At 37.5% G+C, this 20723-nt stretch overlaps 1 protein-coding gene across 1 annotated transcript; it reads left to right on the top strand.

The window, feature by feature from the left end:
* The first annotated feature begins 846 nt into the window (after window positions 1-846).
* LOC148674939 (protein ripply2-like) lies at window positions 847-3571 on the top strand. The gene is made up of 4 exons (XM_088627187.1): window positions 847-1756; window positions 1846-1918; window positions 2450-2514; window positions 3040-3571. The coding sequence occupies exons 1-4, from the start codon at window positions 1674-1676 to the stop codon at window positions 3191-3193; spliced, it is 375 nt and encodes a 124-aa protein (XP_088483313.1). The 5' UTR covers window positions 847-1673; the 3' UTR covers window positions 3194-3571.
* Window positions 3572-20723: the final 17152 nt, after the last annotated feature.

The raw sequence follows: 20723 nt of genomic DNA, 5'->3' as shown, positions 1-20723 counted from the left end.
CAGCTTCATGGTGAAAAGTGCCCTAAGGTGCAGAAGTGTGAGGTTTCATTTGCGAAGCAGCCCGGGTGTCTCTCAGGCTGAGAAACTGCAGGGTGACAGCCTGTGAACTCGTAGGCTATATAGTTCAGATAAAGGTTAAATCCATTCAAAGTAATACAGGAAGAGATACACTGTGCTGAACTGGGCATTCTTAAACTATTTGGCTTTGAAAGAGCATCAAAGCATCATCGTATGGATTAAGACAGAGAGCAGGATACAAAAACGTTTAAGGACCTGAGCCGATATCAACAAGAGTTTTAACACAGAGTCGCTTTTTTAAAAGGAATAATAAACTCAAATAAAACACAAATTTAATTTAGCTACTTCCCAGTATGTTAACATTTACAACCTGAAGAAATAAATGTTAATAATGGAGATAAGCGTTTCTAAACGTTTCTAAGGATGACGAGGAAGAGCAAATCTAGCACACACATTGTTTTGAAAATTGTTAATGAGAACCTTTTCAAATTCTAAAAAAAACACATTCTATAAATATCGCCAGTTATGACTTCTTGAACAATTAATATATATATAGAGAGTATATTGTCCTACGTAGTAGCTCAATATTTTGTGCTTCAAATCAAATAGTTCAGCAAACCTGTCAGCAAACTCAAACGTTCACAACAAATAATCAAATAATTGTAAAGAAAACCGTGATAAGAAAGCGGGCCCCTGGCCAGACTCCTCAAAACATGTACTGTATAATCCTCATCATTCTAAGAGGAATCACGGTGTGAACTTGTTGATCAAGTTGTTCTGTCGTTTTCTTATATAAGATACACTCGTATTAATGTGCGATTATGCATTACATTCTGCAGTCGTGATATAAATGAAGCCGAAAACGTGTTTTTATTTTTACTTTGCATGACTCTTTCTCGATCCAGTAGTTCCCACAGATAAGTGTTGTTTCTCAAATATGTTGAGGTGTTAAGTGAGAGGAGTGAGTGCCTCACGTGCGCTGCTGTCTAGGCGTCAAGAGGCGTGTTGAGGTGCGAGCTGACACGCGCCTTCTCGCTTCACACCTGGCAAGCCGGTCAGGGATCAGATGACTGTCAAGTAGCGGGACAGAACATTACGAAAAAGAACAGTGTTTTTTTAAGTATCAGATCAAATAAGGTAAAATAAAAAAAACCCACAGTATCACTTTCATGATACTCTTGTGTCCCCTTTCCGTTCGTGCATTGTTTAAAAAAACGCCACAATATTTAACCTTCTGGTAAAAACATTTATACGCATAAAGCACAGACCCCACAAGTTCAGCTGTTGTGGGTGATAGTTCTTGACAGATTAGAAAAACAATCGACCTGTTACTTAATACGACGTAATACAATGCACAACAGCTAACAGTTGTTTGCGTGATCTTTGCGTTTCTTAAATGTTTCAAATGTATACATATGTCACCGTTTGAAGAAGAAAACTTATGACAGAACAGTGACTACTGATAAGGTGCTTAAAAACAAACAAATGCCTGTGCAAAGTGTGACTTTTAACACCAAGGCATTCTGTGACAGGACACGTGCGACATAGCTGTGACGTTAAGGTTGTGAGATCGCATATAAGCGTCTCCACTTCTCATTGGAGTCAAAAACCGAGGTTGATTCGGGGGAATTGGCACCATCTGAAAGAAGGATACAATGCAAGACAACGGCTATACTAGAACCAAAGGAATCGCAGGTGAACGCTGCATCACGACAAAACAGGAACATAGTCCAGAGAGGTAGGCTAATTATAAGGATTTGTGTTTTCAGACGTCTGTGTTTTTAAAGGGTGTTATATGTTTTTAACCGACTGTTTTCTGCTTTCCAGAATAACGAATCTGTGGAGGCCCTGGTGTCTCTCAAGTGAATCAAGGAGGAAGGAAAGGAGAACGAATAATTTTGTAAGTTTATTTTGCTTTCTAAACACAATGGCTATGGAAAATCCAATTCAGCTATCCAAATCCTGACTTGTTAATATAATCTTAAACTGAAATACAGTATAGCATCAATAGGTTGATGCTGAAGAGGAAAGGGTTTCCTTTACTAGTTCTGAAGAAAGTCTGTGTTTGCAAATCGTATTTCACTTGAGTTTTAAGATACTGAAATCAAATCTTAATTTGGTACACAGATAATTATTTTCTCATGTAGACACTTGTATAACATTTAGTATTTTTTCAGGCAGCTTGAAAAATCTTCAGTTAAGCAGACGATGAGTTAAATCAAGTAACATGAATTAGCATTTATCCACAATTACTCTAGTTTGGATGTCTCGTACAGAAATATGGTACAATAATATGTATTATATAATAAACTGTTCTTATTAACAATTTAACAGTAGACAGGCTTATTCCTGGTTTCTGTATTAGACAGTATGTTTATTTTGTATCTAGATGCAGCTGATGTTTTATATATATTATTTTATTGTGTTTCAGCCTTACCCCAGTCCAATGGTAAATGTACCAGGCATGAAGCACACTGAAGCTGTTCATCCTGCGAAGTAAGTTTGCATGCTTACAGTTTACACAGGATATTAGCCTACGTGTAAAGAATCAAGCAATTTTCTTTTGAAATTGGTCTAGAAAGTGTTCATGCCATGTTTTCTAATGTTTATTATTTGTTTTTATTGAGAATCTTTTCCTAATTTTACCACATTAAATAAAAGAGTATCACACTATTATTATTTTTATTAATATTATTATGTGATGTCTTCAATTAAGTAATTTACAGATCATTTGGGACAAAATAAGAATATTTCAACCCTCAAGGAACCAGCACTTTCTTCATTGAAAAATTGATCATTGCTTAATTGATCAATTGCTTAAACAAGTCTCTTAATCTTTATATAACATGTGATAAAGAGTGACCTATAAGAATACCTCTGGTTTATAAGAAAGTGGCTAGCATTTCAGTAGTTCTTGTTTCATAGTTAGAAAATGTATTTCTAATTTTCTTTACCCATTAAATCCCCCCTCCCCTTCCCAGTAGAGAATTATGTTAATGTTTAATATTTCTTCTGTTTTAGGCTCTTCTGGCCCAGATCAAAGTGCTATGACTATTTATATCATGAAGCAGAAATCCTGTTGAGAAACTATCCAGTTCAAGCGACGATTTCATTCTACGAGGATTCCAGTACTGACACTGATAGTGATTCAGATGAGGAAGACGAGCTGAATTAAATATACAAGCATAATGAAAAAAGACTGTCCTAAGTATTTTCCCGACTGCTTATAATGTGTGCACAGAACTGTGTTCTCATGTAACTGTTAGTGCTGTTGATCCATAGTTCAATAATTCCAGTTAGGAAGATATTGGTTCAAAGGTGCGGCCTTATAGATAATAAAACTGAGCAACAGATAACATAAAACAAAATTTAATGGTTATTACTTAAACTGTATTTTTAGAAAACCATTGCTTACCAATTTCTTTCACTTTATGGAGCTGTTCCTTATATCAGGTGGTTTCCAATGTAAATATTGTATAGTTGTTATTTATTTAAGAACACTTATTTATAACTGTTACTTTTACTTATGACTGTAAATATATCTATTGTACATTTTATTTTTTTAAATAAATCCTATTTATTCATCTTGGTGGGAATATAGTTTCATTGATAAATTCCTCTCAGGAATATTTTTAGTGTGGTTCAGCCTCGAAAAGTGATGTTACTGAATACCAATCAATTCTGTGGCCTTGGAGCGGCTGGTACAGTATAAGCAGTGGCGACTTCAATAGTTCAAACGACTTACAAACTGGGCAGAGAACTGGCAGAAGAAATCCATTACAGAGCAGTTTTAAGTCCACGTGGGTAGTGAAAATGTGTCTTATAAATATTATTTGGGTGACACTACACTTTAAAAACTAGCCTTGAAAGGAATTTATATGTTCATGTTTCATTGTTGTCCTCCGTTGAAGGCAATTTAGGGAAGTGAAGGAAAATGGCAACAAGGTGTTTAACAGAGTTTAAATGTAGTGGAACAATGCTACAATTTTACAATGCACTTGTCAGATCTCGTTAAGTTTCATTGAAGTTTTTTATGAATAAAAAAAACAATACTAGTATAACTGTCATTATAATGATTTATTTCACGCATTCTAATTACTAAGTGGATGCAATACTGTTGTTGGATAAGTATGGATATAAAACCTGCACAACTTAAAATCCTATTACCTGCATTTCTCTGTTACATTCAAAGACCTGACATGGGATCAGGTATGAGGAAGTAGAATTTCAGCGAGTAGTTGCAGGATACCAATTAATTTCCAAAGCATCCCCCTGCTGTGAGCCCTCTGCCTTTGCTGCATACACCCTCTCCTCTCACTGAAAGATTGGCTCCTCCCTGCCTGCCTGACCCCCCCCCCCTCCCAACTCCTTTCCTCTCTCAACCGTGTCTGACTCAGCCTTTGCTCTCTTCTCCTGGATCTTACACTTCCAGCCCCTGTCATGACTCCTCTCCCCACTCATGTGTGCCAGGCGCTTGTTCCTGCTGTGCGTCTGCCCCACGTCTCCTTACTCAATCAGTTCTGTTCGCGGCCCTTCTCACCTCATCTCTTTTTCACAGGTTCCCCTTGCTTGTATCATTCTATCATTTTCCTTCAGGTAAATCTAGTAAATCTTACATTTACATTTACTTAGCCCTCTTCTTCCTGGATATAATTGTGTAAAATCCAAACTTGGCAAATGTTACAGTCTTTTCAGCCATCTTCTCCACCCCCCGCCTTTTCTGAAACAGTCAAGTGTTTTAAAAGACACTCGTTCTTTTTCATCTCTCCCTGCATCACTTTCCCATCCCTACTGTCATTGGGATTCTGATCCATTGTGTGTGCCCACTGTCTGCCGAAAAGTGCTTTGTGCTTTTCAAGTACTTTGCAACACTTGCTTTTAAAGGTGCTACACAATAAAATAAAGTTTATTATTTAATTTAATCTGGTTAAAATAAATATCCTAGTCATCCTGCCCACTTATCCCCAGTTAATTGACTGACCACACATCTCTGGCCTCCCGTTTCTGAAGTTTTAGAGATTTATAAGTGAAACAGTGGCCTACCTGTCTAGGTTATCAGATAGGCCACTGTTTTATTTAGACAGATCTGAAAAAATGGTAACATGATGTGACACAATGAAAGATGTGCAGAAGAGAACATATGTTTTGTTAAGACTATTATTTTACAATATATAGTGTAATGCCATCCTGAGTGTGGCCCTTTAAGGAAATTCCACTGAAAGGGGGACATGTTGCCTTGACAACCACAGCTGAGAGAAGTTGAAGAGGTAATGGCAGGAGTATAAGAACAGGCAGGCTGCTTCCTAAATGGGACACCAAGCAAGACCTCAGTCTTGTGTAAGCTACAGAGAAAGAAAGATGTGTAAGATCACACCTACCATATGTGGAAGCTCAGCAGGGAGAGAGCCAGGGTGAAGCAGGACAGCAGAGCCTGAGTGTGTGAGACCCAGCCTGGTGGCGGCTGAAGGTGTCGATTGTGGCTTGAGATGGACCTTCACTGTCTAAGGCCTGACTGGGGAGGAGAGGACCAGTAGATGTCATGGAGTGGAGTAAGCAGGAAGCTCCATGTGTGTCATCGGGAAGCAGGAGGCTCCAAGCAAAATAGTGTCATCAGAGGGTGAAGCTTGTCAAGCCATGACTCCACAAAGGCTCGACAATGTGAGAGACATCTTTCCCGAAGGGACTGGCTGGTGGGTGAGAGTGGAAGGGGAAACTCGTTGAGCCCGGAAATCCGCAAGCAAAGGGCTTAGTGAAGCAAGGGACCTCTGTGAGCAATCTTGGAGGAGATTGGGAAGGACAGTGGCGTGAGTGAGATGGAGACTCTTGGCCTGGGTGGCAGCACGCTGAGGGCCCGGAGATCTCTAAGTATGCCACCTGTCCTGGTTGCGCCGACGAGGAGGCCAGTTTTTGCACCACTCCCGGAGGTGAGAGGGTATTAAGAGAGTGCATGCAGAAACAGCACATGAAATAAAAGAAAAAGTAATGGGAAAAGGTTCCCCAACAGGCTAATAGGGTCTGGAGTGGTGGACATGCCTGTCCACACCCACAGTGGCAGCCATTACTACAATAGACACAATAGACCTACTAGCAATGGATAAAAGTATCTGTGATTAAAAATACTTTTAATCTTGTATCATTTTCTTTCCTTTTTTCATATCCTTTTTTGAAGCCTCTTTATAAATTTTCAAATATAGTAATAGATTAAATAATGGTCACCCTTATTTAGCATTAATTGTACAGTATGTCCCATATTAAAACAATACTTTAAAAATGTTTCCCCTGTTACCATGGCACTGACACAAAGAACTTTAAAGTGTCTCATTTCATTTTAACACAGTATAGACTCATCAAAATCTTCAGCAAGGTGCATAGTATATAGAGTAGTCCATTCAATGCTAAACAGAAAAAGGCTTTTAAGCCTGCTAATATGCTCCATAAATATATTTATTAGACCCAAATCTGGGCAAGATTGCTAATGGATCAAAACATTGATCTTATCCAAATTTATGTTTAAATAATATTTTTACAGAACATATTAGCAGACTTGCAACATTTTTTTTCTTTTGCATTGCATTTATTTATAATTTATTTAAAGTTTTTTTTTTATCTGCCATGAACTGGATCTCTATCGCGTTTTCAGAAAATTGTGAGTGAATAATTTAAGGTGCCGGGAGACTCATAGACCTTTTGTGTTATGTCTAATGTAAGCAATGATCTTAGGTAATGTTAGGCAATAGTCCTAGTGTATTGGCCAGGCAGTGTAAAAAGAAATCATGTCTTAAACAGCACTATTAATATGTCGAGGGATTGATTTATTTTGTAAAATGCCTTCTGTAAAATAAGCCCCTCTCCTTCAAACAGCACCTCTCAGCTGTCCAGTCCTAAAAAGTTGACCTAGACAGAAGGACATGAAGCAGATTTGATTGTCTGATTAGCATAGCAGATTCACCAAAGTGAACCATATGGATTAACTATGTTCAGATTCTATAGTGTTTCAGTGCAATAGAGACCTAGGAGAAAAATAAAAAATAAAAATTGGAGTGTTTTACTGAGATACAAAACAGGAAACGGAAACGTGCCTGATACAAGGGGAAATTATTTAATGGTCAAGTTTGGCATTGGTTGTGAACAAATTCTCAGAAAGTATTCGAAAGGCTCTAATGAGGAAAAAACCTGGCTATATGGAAACCAAACAATATGGGTCCAGAAAGAGAAAGACTTAGAAAGCCTTACAAAGTAACTTCTTGGAATTCTGGAGGATCATCACAAACAGGAGAGAGCAGAATACACGTTCAGAAATGTATTTTCATTAAACAGCTCTGTATGGACATTTAATACTGTTGAGGTCATTTAATTTGGTTGTGCTGTGGACCCAAATGTTACCCAGAAAACTCCTACGGTCTTAGAAAAAATTGCAGAATCCAAGAAAATTGTTGAAGCCTTAATAATAATTGAGATATTACCCAGAATCCACTGTATGTCAGGATTTGTGTTTCCATCCGCCCATTATTAGAAACTGCTCATTCCTAGTTAGGGTCATGTCAACCTCGATCCCAGGCGGCATGGTAGGACTGCAACCTGGCTGAGACATTAGTCTGTCCATGGGATTGCATAGACACACACAGGCCTTAGAAGGTGGGAGCAAGCTGGAGCTGTCACAATCGTCTCTCCCTCCTCTAGAGGGCGCTCCCACCTTTCTAAATTTCATTTAGTTTAAGTTCTGGCACCTGTGTCTTGTTCCGCCATTCCGCTATTTAACCCCGCCGGCTCCATAGCTCTCGGCTCTGCATTGGAAGATGGACGCAGTGGGTCCAGGAGTGACCCGACGGCATAGGCTTCAGAACAGCGTCCTGACCAGCTAGGTCCGGGGCTAGGAGTGCCTGGCCTCGTTACCCTTCTTTTAACTTCCATGTTCCTGGTTCCATGTCCTAGTTCCCTGTTCTTATTCATGTCTCGTCTTGGATGGATCTCCTGGCTTCCCTATTTTGGACTGTGTTGGACTTGTTCACATGCGCCACACCCCCTGAGCACCGGACCACAGCCCTCACGTTCCCCTGTCTGTCATCTCGTCCAGATCCTGCCATGTTTCCCCTGAAGTCTTACTCCAGTCACTTCCGGATTGTACCATCTACATAGGGTCCTAAACAACACTTTCGGGAGTCTGAACCAGCTTGCGTAACAGGAGCTCCTAGTAAAAATCCATGTGAACGTGGAGAAAATATGCAAACCCCTCACAGATGGCACTCCAGTCTGGAACTGAGTCCAGGAGACAAGTGCTGTGAGGAGCAGAGCTAACTGGCAGGCCACCACACTGCCTGGGATTGCTTTGGATGTTCATAGGAAAAACAAACCATTAAAAACAATCTATTTCTTATCCATCCAACTACTAACTTCTAACCGCTTATCCTATACAAGGTCTCAGGGGAGCCGGAGCCTATCCCAGCAAACAACAAGCATGAGGTGGGATACACTCTGGATTGAACACCAGTCTATTGCAGGGCACACACAGACACAAACACACACTAACACCAGGGCCAGTTTTCCAAGAAGCCGTTTAATCTACCAGTATGACTTTGGACTGTGAAAGGAAACCGGAGAATGTGAAGGAAACCCATGCAAACACAGGTTGAATAAAAAAAAATCTTTAAAAATAAAAAAAACTGTATATAAACAGAACCCTACATCCAGAATTGGACCCAACATTGTGAGGCAGCAATGCTAATCAGTTTGTCACCGTGCAAGCTATTTAAACCGTAACAACATCTATAAAAATAACATGTCATGATCTTCATTTTCTGTGAAAGGCTGTATAGAATGAAAATATAAAACTTTGATGAGATTCTTTAAACTTATTTAAAAAACAAAAGTGATTCAAATTCTCTATATTAACCTGAGCTGTTTCTGACTGTATATTCATATTAAAAAATATCACAGACTTTAGACAAAACTGATCACATTTTTTTAGGAGTTTTCATTGTGCAAATGTGATTTATTAAGCTTATACAGTTTCTAGATTTTTTTTCCCTCATAATGGATAATAAATCACATCCGGTCATTGCATTGTTTATTCGCCAATTGGATGTACGAAATACATTATTTTAGCTTGAGTAAAAGAAATTCCTCTTCGCACTATTTTCACTGCCAGATAAAATGGAGATAAAAGAAATTTCCTTGCTGGTATTCAATGCTGTTAGTACAATGTACCACAATAAAAAAGTTAGGGATGTAGAGAAAGTTAACAATTTGAACCACATGACAATGTACTCCTAAACACAGGAAGACGTTTTCATTTCAATTACTGACATGGGTAAAGATCAAACATATGGACTACAGTGCTGTCACCCAGCAGGCTTAGCAACAGATTAGAACTATTATCAGTCAATGAAGATGTTCACTTTTCCTTGTGCCTCTTTATAAGAAGACAAATATGTGCTGCAGCTTAAACAGTCTCGGGTGCAAGAGAAATTCAGTATTCATTTCCCCCCATTTTCTGTTTTTGTTGTTGTTTTGTTGTTGTTATGTACGTGATAATGACAATCACTCGCATCTGAAGAATTTAACATTTCTTTCAGCTGGTGCACCTTGCTGGCCGCATCCACCAGTTTGTTTCAGAAAATGTTGAACTTGAACTCGTTGAAACTCTTTGCTGAACTCATTCCCACTCTGAAAACAAAATATTTTAAGCAGTGGCATGTATCCAAGGATGAAAGGGTCTCTTTTTGTTTCTTTCATCCTACTGAAATGAGTGAAGGTTTTTTTTTCCCTCAGGTATGGTGCAATAACTCGCATTGACAGTTATTTAAAGAAACCTACCATTAAAGAAAAATTCTACTGTCATTATAAACTTTTGAAGAATTCTACTTAAATTGTATGTGCATTTCTTAAACTGCTTTTCCCTTGTTTTTAGCCAATATTAAACCATAAAGGTGCAGTACTGCAGTTTCGTCAGCAGAGGGCGAAGTACACTCAGAAAACAAACGCAGCCCCACAAAATCCTTACACTTCATAAGGAGAAACAAATACATTATTTTTTAACTTTAAGCATGTATGCATTCGTATTTTTCATAATGGCTACGTGTTCAGTTGAAAATAGGACAGAACATAAATCATATATTTACAGCTATACAAACATAAAGGTACAGGTTGCTGCAAAAAAATGTAAGCAGGGTAACCAGTTTGACACATTTCAAATTGGTGGCCTGGAGAAAACCGCTGCCCTGAGTAAGTAAATCAGACCCTTTGTATTTCCTTTGAAGTCTGATACATTTTTCCATTGGAAAGTAACTACCACATAAGCTGAGAGTCGGCAGGTCTCCAAAACTAGATAAAAACTCAAGATTGAAACATGTGACAGGATATATTGTATGGAGAAGGTGACTGTTACCTGGAGATTTGTAAGTCTTTTTAAGAATGTAAATAAAACAAAGTCCAGAACGAAAAGTCTGTTGTGGAACTGCAATCCTGTGATCAAATGGAACATCTAATTGGCTTGTGAAAGATTGGATTGGATTCAGCAGCATGGCTTGGTAAACTGTTCCAAGCCTTCCTCAGTGTTTGTTAAAAATAATGTGTTAGCTTGTGTGACTTCAGCATCAACTGTTTCCGATTTCCACATATGTCCTTATTTGTTGGCTGAAATAAGTGAGAAACAACTACTGGCACTGACCTTGCTTTTCATTTTAGGATTTTGAAGACATTGTCTCTTTTGAAAAATCCCACAGGCATTTCCTAGGAAGAGCTTCAGCCTTTCATCATAACTCATCTCTTTTAACTCGTGGGAATAAGTGTCAATGCCCATTTTGAACTTTCTGCAATTTGTGTCAGTACTTTAAATTATGAAGCCGACAGAAACTGAAGTCTTGTAGATGTGGTCAGCCGAAGGCAGTGGCTAACACAACTGAAAGGAGAAGAAATTTACATTCTTTCAAAGATCGTTGGTACTGAGGATGCACTCTAATATAATGAAACAGGCACAATTTCAAATTTTGTCATCAAAATGACATCACAGTATAGAATGGTAATGGCATTGACACGGTTAATGCTACAATTTATCATGAGAATTACTATGTACAGGAAAATACACATAGATTCCTTCTGGGATACCTGCCATATAATATAGCTGTCTACATGGTGAAGTTTCTTCAGTTTTCAAACAAAAACTATTTTAACTTTTCAATAAGTTGTGTTAGCATAGTTATCTGAAGATTATGATCTATGAGAAAAGAGGATACAACTGTAATTGAATAATTTCCTAGACTGCTTTATTTTGTTCTGTTTTTCTTCTTATTCTTTATCTCATTTCATTGTCCTAGCTTTCCAGAGTGTTTCACTGTTGTATTGCTTAATACCTGCAACTGTTCAGGTAAAACTTAAATCTATGAATGTTGTAAAATGCAATAGTAAGACTTCATTTTAGAATGCTGTGTACAATTTTTGTCACCACATTATAAAACAATATTGCTGAATTGGAATCTGTCCAGAGCATAGCAGCCAGATACAATCTTATCTAAAGGACTAATCTAAAGGATTAATGGAATGTTTGGTAATGCCAAACTAAAAGAGCGAACCTTTATAGTTTTGAATACAGAAGACTACAAGGGAATCTGATACAAGCATTCACAATCCTTAAGGGCATTTGCAAAGGCAACTCAGTAAGCTCTTTTGGTATCAACAATAAAACAAGAACCAAAGGTCACAAATGGAAACCACAGGACAACAAGTAGCTTATAGTAATTTAGTTTATAATGAAATCTTCAAATAAAAGGGCATATCTCTATATAAAGTTTTGTAGGAGTACGGAAAAATCTGCCCAGCCATGTTTTTCAAGCCAAAACAGTGAGTTCTTTCAAGAAACAGCTGGATGTGATATTACTTATTCATTACTACAGAAGATATATAGGCTGAATAGCCACATCTCGTTAGTAACCTTTTCATATTGTTTTTATCTTGAATAGGTTTAATACAGATGCGGTTGTAAATGGCTCATACAACGAACACGTGAAATCCAGTTGTAAAAAAGCAGAAATTTGAAACCCCTCAAAAATAGTATGCATTACCCCATTGGGAGACACTTAAATTCCGTGCTATTTTCCATATACATTATTCATTTTCATGACCGTTTCAGTTTTCCAACTGGTGGCAGCATTGGCTAAGCTGTAAAAATCCAGAGGAATTTGTGTTCTGTACAGCAGGGGTCGCCATTAAGCTGTTATCGCTGGCCATGAAAATTAAACTGCATAAATACAAATCTGAAGGGCTGAAGGTTTTATTTTCCCTTTTCACACAATTAACCGTATTTCTAGACTGCAACAAGCAGACATTTTAAATAAGATTTAAGCAAATCCTAATTAAATTACACAAGTAATATACAGGTAAGTGTATTTTTTCCTTGAAGCTCTAATTGATTTATCTCTAAACTAGCATATGCAGTTAAAAGAGGTATGTGTTTGTTGACAGGATTTGAAAACACATTAAATATCTTGGAGGTGTTTGTGTGTTTTAATTAATTCCGAAGATTAGTGTTGGCGGTTTCCCCATATTTGAAACAGGAAGAATTTACATGTTGTGTAAAATGTACTTGAATTGCTTGAGTGTGCAGGATGTGTGTGTATGAGAATTTGATGAACCTTCCTCGTAATGGAGTTGATAACAAAAGGTCAGGAAGAAGAAAAACCATTGCATTCCACCAATCACAACTCGCCACATCATTATTGTTACAAATCGGGCTTTCCTCCCTGAGATTGCTGCTGAGCCACCAAACACTCAACATTGCGGCCACAACTCGGTTCACCCTTTATTGTAGGGAAGGACACCTTGGTCATAAAACCAGGGCTCACCCCTTCAACCGAGAAGAAACACAAAAGACAGTTAAACACATTGACTAATACAGAGCTTGTCTCCTGAGCATCACTTTGTATAAATACCATACACAATGGCTTCTTTTTTCCTGACGTGACAATGTGTTCAAGGTTATATAGATATGCACATGATTTTCTAGATTTTTCAAAGTCATTAGTGAGCGATTACTTCATGGAAAATTCTCTGCAGACGTATAAGAAAACAAAACAAGCAAAGAATTGTTTGAACGACTGATAAATAAGTGCAAAAATGAACAATGAGCAAAAGTCACCAGTTGTCTTTACATAATGTGTGCCCTGAGACTGTATAGCAATCAGTGATTTCACAGCCCAGGTGGCTTCACAGAGCAATGAATATTACAGCAAAGCTGCTGGGAAAATGCTTCCATAAGCTACTAAATGCCCACTGGGGAAAGGTGTGCTAATAGTTGCATGTTTACCCACTATCATCTGGCCTTTTTCAACAAGGCAAGAAAACAACAACTTGAACTGTTTAACAGGAACCAGGGCATTCTTAAGAGATTTTACGCATATGTCATTCTTAAATAAGACATTCCATCATTTATTAACCAGTAAGGTGAAAAGAAGCCAGGAAGTAGTTTAAACTGTGGAGCTGCAAGTGACTTTGTGTAAAAAAAAACATTTACATTAACGAAAAAGGAAAAAGTCACTGAATGAAAATGGCCCCTTTTTTTTTCTTTAGTGTGTGAATGGTTTATATGGTAAAATATAAGGTTGGTAGATGTTTTTCTTTGTCATTTCTTGCTTAACCCTTTACCTGTCACTCATGGAAATACTATTTAGACAGGAAAAAAGGACAGGCTCATCGAGTTGACACTTCACAGAGAAAAGGCTTGAGGAAAACAGTAATTCATGTTTTACCAAGTCAGATGATGACACCCTATGATGGACATGCTCAACTGCCTGTTTGAGTAGACAGATGAGGTTATAAAACAGGTAACAGAAAGTGACAGAGTATTACGAAGTATTTTTTTAAAGTCTGGATCACACACAGAATTAATTGGATTAAAGCTATATTTTGCCGATATCATCTACCACAATAAGGGAAAGCAGCCCCGAAGAAAAATCAATGGACATTTTCGGCCTGATCATAGTTCAGGATTCTTTAGCACTGTTGACCATTTGTTCCGAAAACGGACAATCCCAGAGACCTCCTGCATGCCTGTAAACACTACTTTGCTGTTCTACAGTATTGGCAGGAATCATTGCCAGGGAGTAAAAAAATGTCATTTTCACCCATGTGTAAAATTCTAAATTAAACTTGTTTCATCGTTTAGGGAACATAATTGCAATGTAAGATGTATTACATAAAATTGATTATGAGCCATTTTTTCTCATTATTTTTAAATTGTAGAAGTAATTATGCACTGTTTTGCTGTGATTTTTCCCTACAGTTGCAAAAAGCTAAATTGAGTGTAAATAATAACAATTACAGAATCATTAGACTGATCATTATGCCATAATCCTCCATCATCGATGCAGTCATGCATTGATCTAAAATTACACTGTACATAAAATTATATTTTTTACTATGCCAGCACTACTCCTTGAAAAGTCATAGGACAAATCTAATTTCTGGGAAGCAATGTTGTTGTTTTAGGAAGGGGATAAGAGGTTAATCTCCTTTATGCACATGAAGCAGCAATATGTAGTGTGTACATTATCCAGTGGTTTATACACCTTGACTGGCACTAGTCTAGGACTACCTAATGTAATATCAGGTAAACAATTCTCAGAGTAAGGTTAATATTAATGTACAGAATAAAATCCACCCTATCTGTTACTTTTGACAGTTTTTATCACAGCATTCAACAAAGTTCTACGTACCATTTGGGTGCATTGAAAAATCAGATTGGTGCTTCACTGTAAATACCCTTTAGAAGTACGGAACAAAATTCTTAATGGGTTTCCCCAATTGCAGTTCATAAGTATTTTACAATATGTTCATTAGTCTTCCAAGCAGATGAACATGATTAAAAGCACCATCAAAGAAGTGAAAACAATGCATTTCTACGGCTTCATCAAGAATGTCATCTAAACCTATTATTCTTATTTTGTCACAACATAGTAATGCACTTATCTCGGTGTGGTCTTTGACAGGAATTCTTTCTCGGTTCCTATTTGATGTGCAAAGGGATTATTCTTTCCTTGGTAGCTTTCGTGTTAATTTGTCATGTCAAATCAATAAAGTCAATTTATGTTGATTCCCCCCACTAGCCTTTTCTACTGATACTAGAAGAAATGGAGGCAATCTGTGAATGTGCTCTGGAAACAGGAATATTTTTAACTAAAGGTTAAGCTACCTTACAGGGGATAAAAGGCCAATTAATATATTAATGGATCACAGTGATAGCAATAACGTACTGAAATACACATTATAGGGTAAAATGTTTTATTACAGTTCATTCAAAGCAAAAAAAATCAAAATAAGCACCTTAATGCATAGAAAAGAAAATTAAAGTACTTACACTTGCTATAGTAAAAGATAATGGAGTTATCTTTAAATTAGCAATGGTCAAGAGATAACTGAGGGCATATTCTGTAAAACAGTCAAAGAACAAAGGAATACATTTGATTCAACATTAGGTCTCTCTATAAGCTGAAGCTGTGTGCATACCAGAGAGCACAGGATTCCACCTAATAAGCCATTTCCAATATTTGTTACTTGAAGGTTTCATTGCTTACATCTATAACTATAATTATGGACTTAACGGAACTTCACAGAGCTTCACAGAATCTGAATTAAAATGGTTTAAATGGTTCCTGAAAGATTGGGTAAATGCAGAAAAATTAAAAACAACTTTAGTTTTTGGTTTACCCACATTTTGGTATGGGTTACTATGACCAATTAAGTTCTTAGCTATTAGAAATATTTATTTAGAATATAGCTAAAATTAGCTAATTTAGATGCTAATTTTAAATATATCCCAAATAAATTATTTAAAAAGCAAATTAACATATTTGCAAATTTTAGAGTAAGTAGACATATGTGATTTAATTGTGCCCATTATATCATTTAAAAGCGCATTGTGATTTAAACTAGATTTCAATACATAACTTTGAATGTTGTTAAAACCATAAAGAATACGCATATATTTGGGACACTATTTCACTCAACGGGTAGTTTTTTAAGATAATTTCACTCTAGAAGTTTCACAGTGAAACTATGAGCTTTGCTTCCCTGAAATTGAGGCTTATATTTGTTTGTAGCCTGGTGTACTAGGTTTGGCTTAGGAAAGGAAAGTTTATAATTATGTGTCTTCCAGAAATTAATACAATAGCTGTCATTAGTCACCTATAGAAGCTGGCACGAACTAAATTATAGAAGTAAGAGAATTTAATTTTGTTACAATTATAAATTAAAGAATTAGGGTTTTGGAAATATGTTGTTAGGTTAACATTCCAAAAGACCACCTGGAGGTGTGCTGATGTAAATAGTACAAGAAGGGGTCGCACAGGAGTGAATACCTGCACATGTTGTAAACACACCAAAATAAAGGGCTTCAGACGAGATAGCTTGATAGATATGTTCGAAAAAGGTTGTTGAGGCTTTTCAGCTGAGGGTTTGCTAAGATATACTCATTACACAAGAATAATAGAACTGCTTGTACACAGCCCTGTTTCCATGGCAGCAACCTTTTACAACACTAAAATTCAGAGCAGTTGTGCTAAATACAAAACACAAAGTAGCTACTGTCTTAGAAGTCTTCCATTCTGAGCATTGCACTTAGAGAGTATTAAAAAGAAGAAATAAAGGCTTCAGGAAAGAATGTAAAAAATAAACTGAGCGTAAACGCTAATATTTTATGTACCCATGGTTTAGCCTCCATTAAATTATTTATTACATTGCCATTTACTTACTAACAAAGCCAAAATCAAACTTCCCCCAGCAAGTTAAACAGGGTACTGTAGCTCAAAACTCAAAACCTTGTAAATTGAGAGTGGGACACTTTTTTACAATACATGAAATGTGCGTATTGTATTTGTTGCATAGCCTACAGCTCTTGATTTTTAACTGACTTGGAATGTCGGAAGTCCTCATACCCATGTTAAGCCATATATGTAATGTTCATCAGAAACTACACTTGACATAAGCACAAAGTACTTATTACAACACAGGCTGCATCAGTACATTGGACATTCGGCAACATCTTACCAGTTTTATTTGTTTGTAGATCATGCAAAAGAAGGGGTGGACTCTGATACTGGAGGCAGAACATCAGACGTAAGGGACAAACTAACAAAATAGATGGAAGTGTAATGTACTGCATTGTTGATTATAAAATGTTAATCGAATGTCTTGTTGACCAATGTCTTTTTGGTATAAATTTTGTCAGAGAGTCATACAACAAAATGTGAATTACAGTTCAGAGAAAATATTTGCAAACCCCCCAGGTTTGTCCTTTTTCTTATACGTTATATACCTAAAACATAATTCTTCGCAAAAGTCAAAAGTCAAAATGATCCATCAGTAACAGTTTTGTGTAAAGAAGTATGTACATTCTTAGATTCAGTGTGATGGACTGGCATCCCATCCAAGGTGTATCCCTCCTTGTGCCCACAGGTTGTCGGGTAAGACTCTGGCTCCCCATGACAGTGTACTGGTTAAAATGGTTAGAATATAGATGGATGGACTCTGGTGGCAGCTCCGTTAGCAGCAATGACATCAACTAGACACTTCCTGTAACTGTTGGTCAGCATTAACATTTAGGAATTTTAAATTCTTTCTTACAAAACTGCTTCGAGGCAGTGACATTTGAGGGTTGTCTTGCATGAGCCGTTTGCTTCAGGTCCTGCCAGATCATTTCAATGGCTTTGACTTGGTCAAGACAAAATGTGAAATTTCGTCTCCAGCCATTCTGTTGTATACTTTATTTGCTTGAATTCTTACTGCATGACCCACTTGAAGCTCAGCTTCAGCTGACGAATGAATGGCCTTTTATTCTCCTCCTGAATTCATGATTCTGTCAATGACAGAGACCCATCCAGGTCCTGAGGCATCAAAGCAGGCCCACATCATGTCACTCCCTCCACCACACTTGATGGTTCAGATGGGAGTCTTCTGTTAGAAGGCAGTGTTTTGATTTTCACCAAATAACACACAGTGTGGAGGAACATTCTCAGTTTCACCAAAAAGCACCTGACAATCCTCAAGATTTCTGGAAGAATGTTCTCTGGACAGAAGAATCCAAAGGTGAACTTTGTGACCACAGTAAGAAACAGTTTCTGTCAAAAAAGTAAGGATATTACCAGTAGCAACGTAACATAAATTTATACAGTAATCGAAATGAAGTCTTGCTAAGTGGTTTGTACAATTTTGCTTTATTTTCTCTTTCACTTTCTTCTCCATATTGTCTAGCAGTGAAAAAAGTCTTTTGCATAGGAAGTGCCTTTATTTTCAGTGTTTTCTGTTTTATATTTGTTTTTATGCTTTTGCTACCCACTTGTAACAATCATCACATTACATGCCACCTGGCAAGTGTTCCTCAGTCTTGCATAATTGTGTAAGTCCTTTCTAATTCTTTTTGCACCTCCTATAATACTTGCCTATTTGTAAAATTAGCATATTAGTTTACTAACTATCATGTAATCTAAATAATTGGTAAACACAAGATACATGTTAGATACATGTTCCCTTCATCACTCACACCCTTCCTGCCTCTTTTTCCCTTTCTCCTCTTCTCTCAATTTCTGTTGTTGTTCCTTCTTTTCACTCTCATTCCTGTTTCTGCTATTGTACCATCCGGAGGAAACACACGCTTAGATTCATTAGACTCATCTGGATGACACCATCTCTCATCACCTTTTAGCACTTCCTCAGGACCTCCCTGTTCAGACTGTACCTGCCAATTCAGGATTGTGCTCTAAATAAGCAGGATCACCCCTTAAATCACGCATAATAATAATAATGCCCAACGGGAAAGTTGGCCAGTATGCCGGGGTTACACCCCTACTCTTTTCAAGAAACACCCTGGGATTTTTAATGACCACAGAGAGTCAGGACCTTGGTTTTATGTCTCATCCGAAGGACGGCGCCTGTTTACAGTATAGTGTCCCCATCACTATTCTGGGGCATTAGGACCCACACAGACCACAGGGTGAGCACCCCCTGCTGGCCCCACTAACACCTCTTCCAGCAGCAACCTTAGTTTTTCCCAGGAGGTCTCCCATCCAGGTACTGACCAGGCTCATACATGCTTAGCTTCAGTGGGCTGCCACTTGTGAGTTGCAGGGTGATATGGCTGCTGGAGAGAAGCACAGAAGCCTCAACAATAATAAAAGTGTTTTTTTTCCACACTTCTTAATAGTTTTCTTTCACAGTTTTTGTTTTAGTTCAACATTTATAGATTTTGTTCCCAAATGCAGCAATGCTGTGCCATTCACAAGGGTTACCTTCTTGAAAACCCTCGGTAAATTCGTGGTTGGTAATTTCAATTCCTTAAGGGACAAACAGGGATAGGGGAACTGAAGCCATGATTCAACCTGTTAAAAACCTCTTAAAAAATTTTTTTCACCTATAATAAAGTACAACAATAACCTCAGAGTAAAGAAAAACACAATAGATTTTTATGTAACATTGGATGGTTTTTATTTCTGGATCAGTTTGTGACATAATTCTTACCTTTACTGCTGTGATGACACCCATGTAGATTGGGTCACGTGGCTTGTATGACACCTTAATTGATGTCACTCTTCCTCTTCTTACACACTAATAGCTTCCTCACTTCTCTTTGTTGCACAAACTGTAGATTCCTTTACACCAAACAAACGACCAACAGCACTATTACTTAGTCCTTCACACAACTTATCAAGCACTTTTCTACTGAGTGCACCACAGATTTAGATCACTTATGGCAACACTGGACGCTTCACCCTTTCTCATACGCTTAGGAGCCATTTTAATGTATCGATTAATGTATCATTATTTTAACTAAACACTATCACTTTCATTTAGGAAATCACTCTCAATAACATTTCTTTGCACAATTAAATATCAATGTCCATTAAAACCCAATCCCTGAGAAAGGACGACATCTGACCGAGTGGTTGCTCTCTCTCTCTCCTCTTCTCTTCTCATGAGAAGACCTCTTGTGCATCTCATGGATCCGTCTTAAACTGACAGGTACTCTAAATATGGGGGTTGCATGATGTAAAATGGAATACAGAAAATTTCACACAGGTACTCAAGAGGTACATAAGGTACATTTGTGCACAGTAAGGGGGTTACTGTACTTTAAACAGCCACAGGAAGATGTACCCACCATTCATGCTAAACATTTTATTTCATTCCTCATAAGTCTATAACTTGTACGATACTCTTAAAATTCACTGAATGTAGAATGATTGTTAAAAATTTTTTTTCATTGTTGGCATATAACGGTATTCTATTACTGATGCATTTTTACAAGTGTCAGTGAATTCTAAAATGCAATACAATCAGAGCTACAATGGGACATCTAGGGTATATCCTCAGTTCTGAAATACTGTACTACAGAAATACTATAAATACTGCACACAAATACAGAAATAATAAAGAAATACCGTAGAAGGTTAATCAGTTTCAAAGGACCATTAGCTTTGCTTTTAGAAAACCACAGTATGTACTACAGACATTCTCAGAAACCCACACACAGCTTTCCCCTTTTCTTTTTCCCAACTTGCGAAATGCTTTGCAGGCAGAGCAGATGACAATCAAAAAAGAAGCCAGCAGATTGCACTGGTCGGCTTTGAAGAAGGACAGATCATTCCGACTCTGCATATTTGACTAGTAAGCAGTGCGCATAAATCCTTGGAGGGTGAAGAGAAGGAAATAGAATAGTGCAGCAA

This window comes from Lepisosteus platostomus, chromosome 3 (assembly GCF_059453375.1).
Source record: "Lepisosteus platostomus isolate fLepPlt1 chromosome 3, fLepPlt1.hap1, whole genome shotgun sequence".
Lineage (NCBI taxonomy): Eukaryota > Metazoa > Chordata > Actinopteri > Semionotiformes > Lepisosteidae > Lepisosteus > Lepisosteus platostomus.
Note: the sequence above shows the minus strand (reverse complement) of the source record. Positions and strands in the feature narration are given on the sequence as shown.

What these genes read in the sequence shown, in the direction of transcription:
- LOC148674939 (XM_088627187.1), top strand. Translation starts at nt 1,674, where the DNA reads ATGCAAGACAACGGCTATACTAGAACCAAAGGAATCGCAGGTGAACGC. An exon ending in AAAGGAGAACGAATAATTTT is followed by an intron (nt 1,919 to 2,449) that starts GTAAGTTTATTT and finishes ATTGTGTTTCAG; the next exon opens with CCTTACCCCAGTCCAATGGT. An exon ending in GAAGCTGTTCATCCTGCGAA is followed by an intron (nt 2,515 to 3,039) that starts GTAAGTTTGCAT and finishes CTTCTGTTTTAG; the next exon opens with GCTCTTCTGGCCCAGATCAA.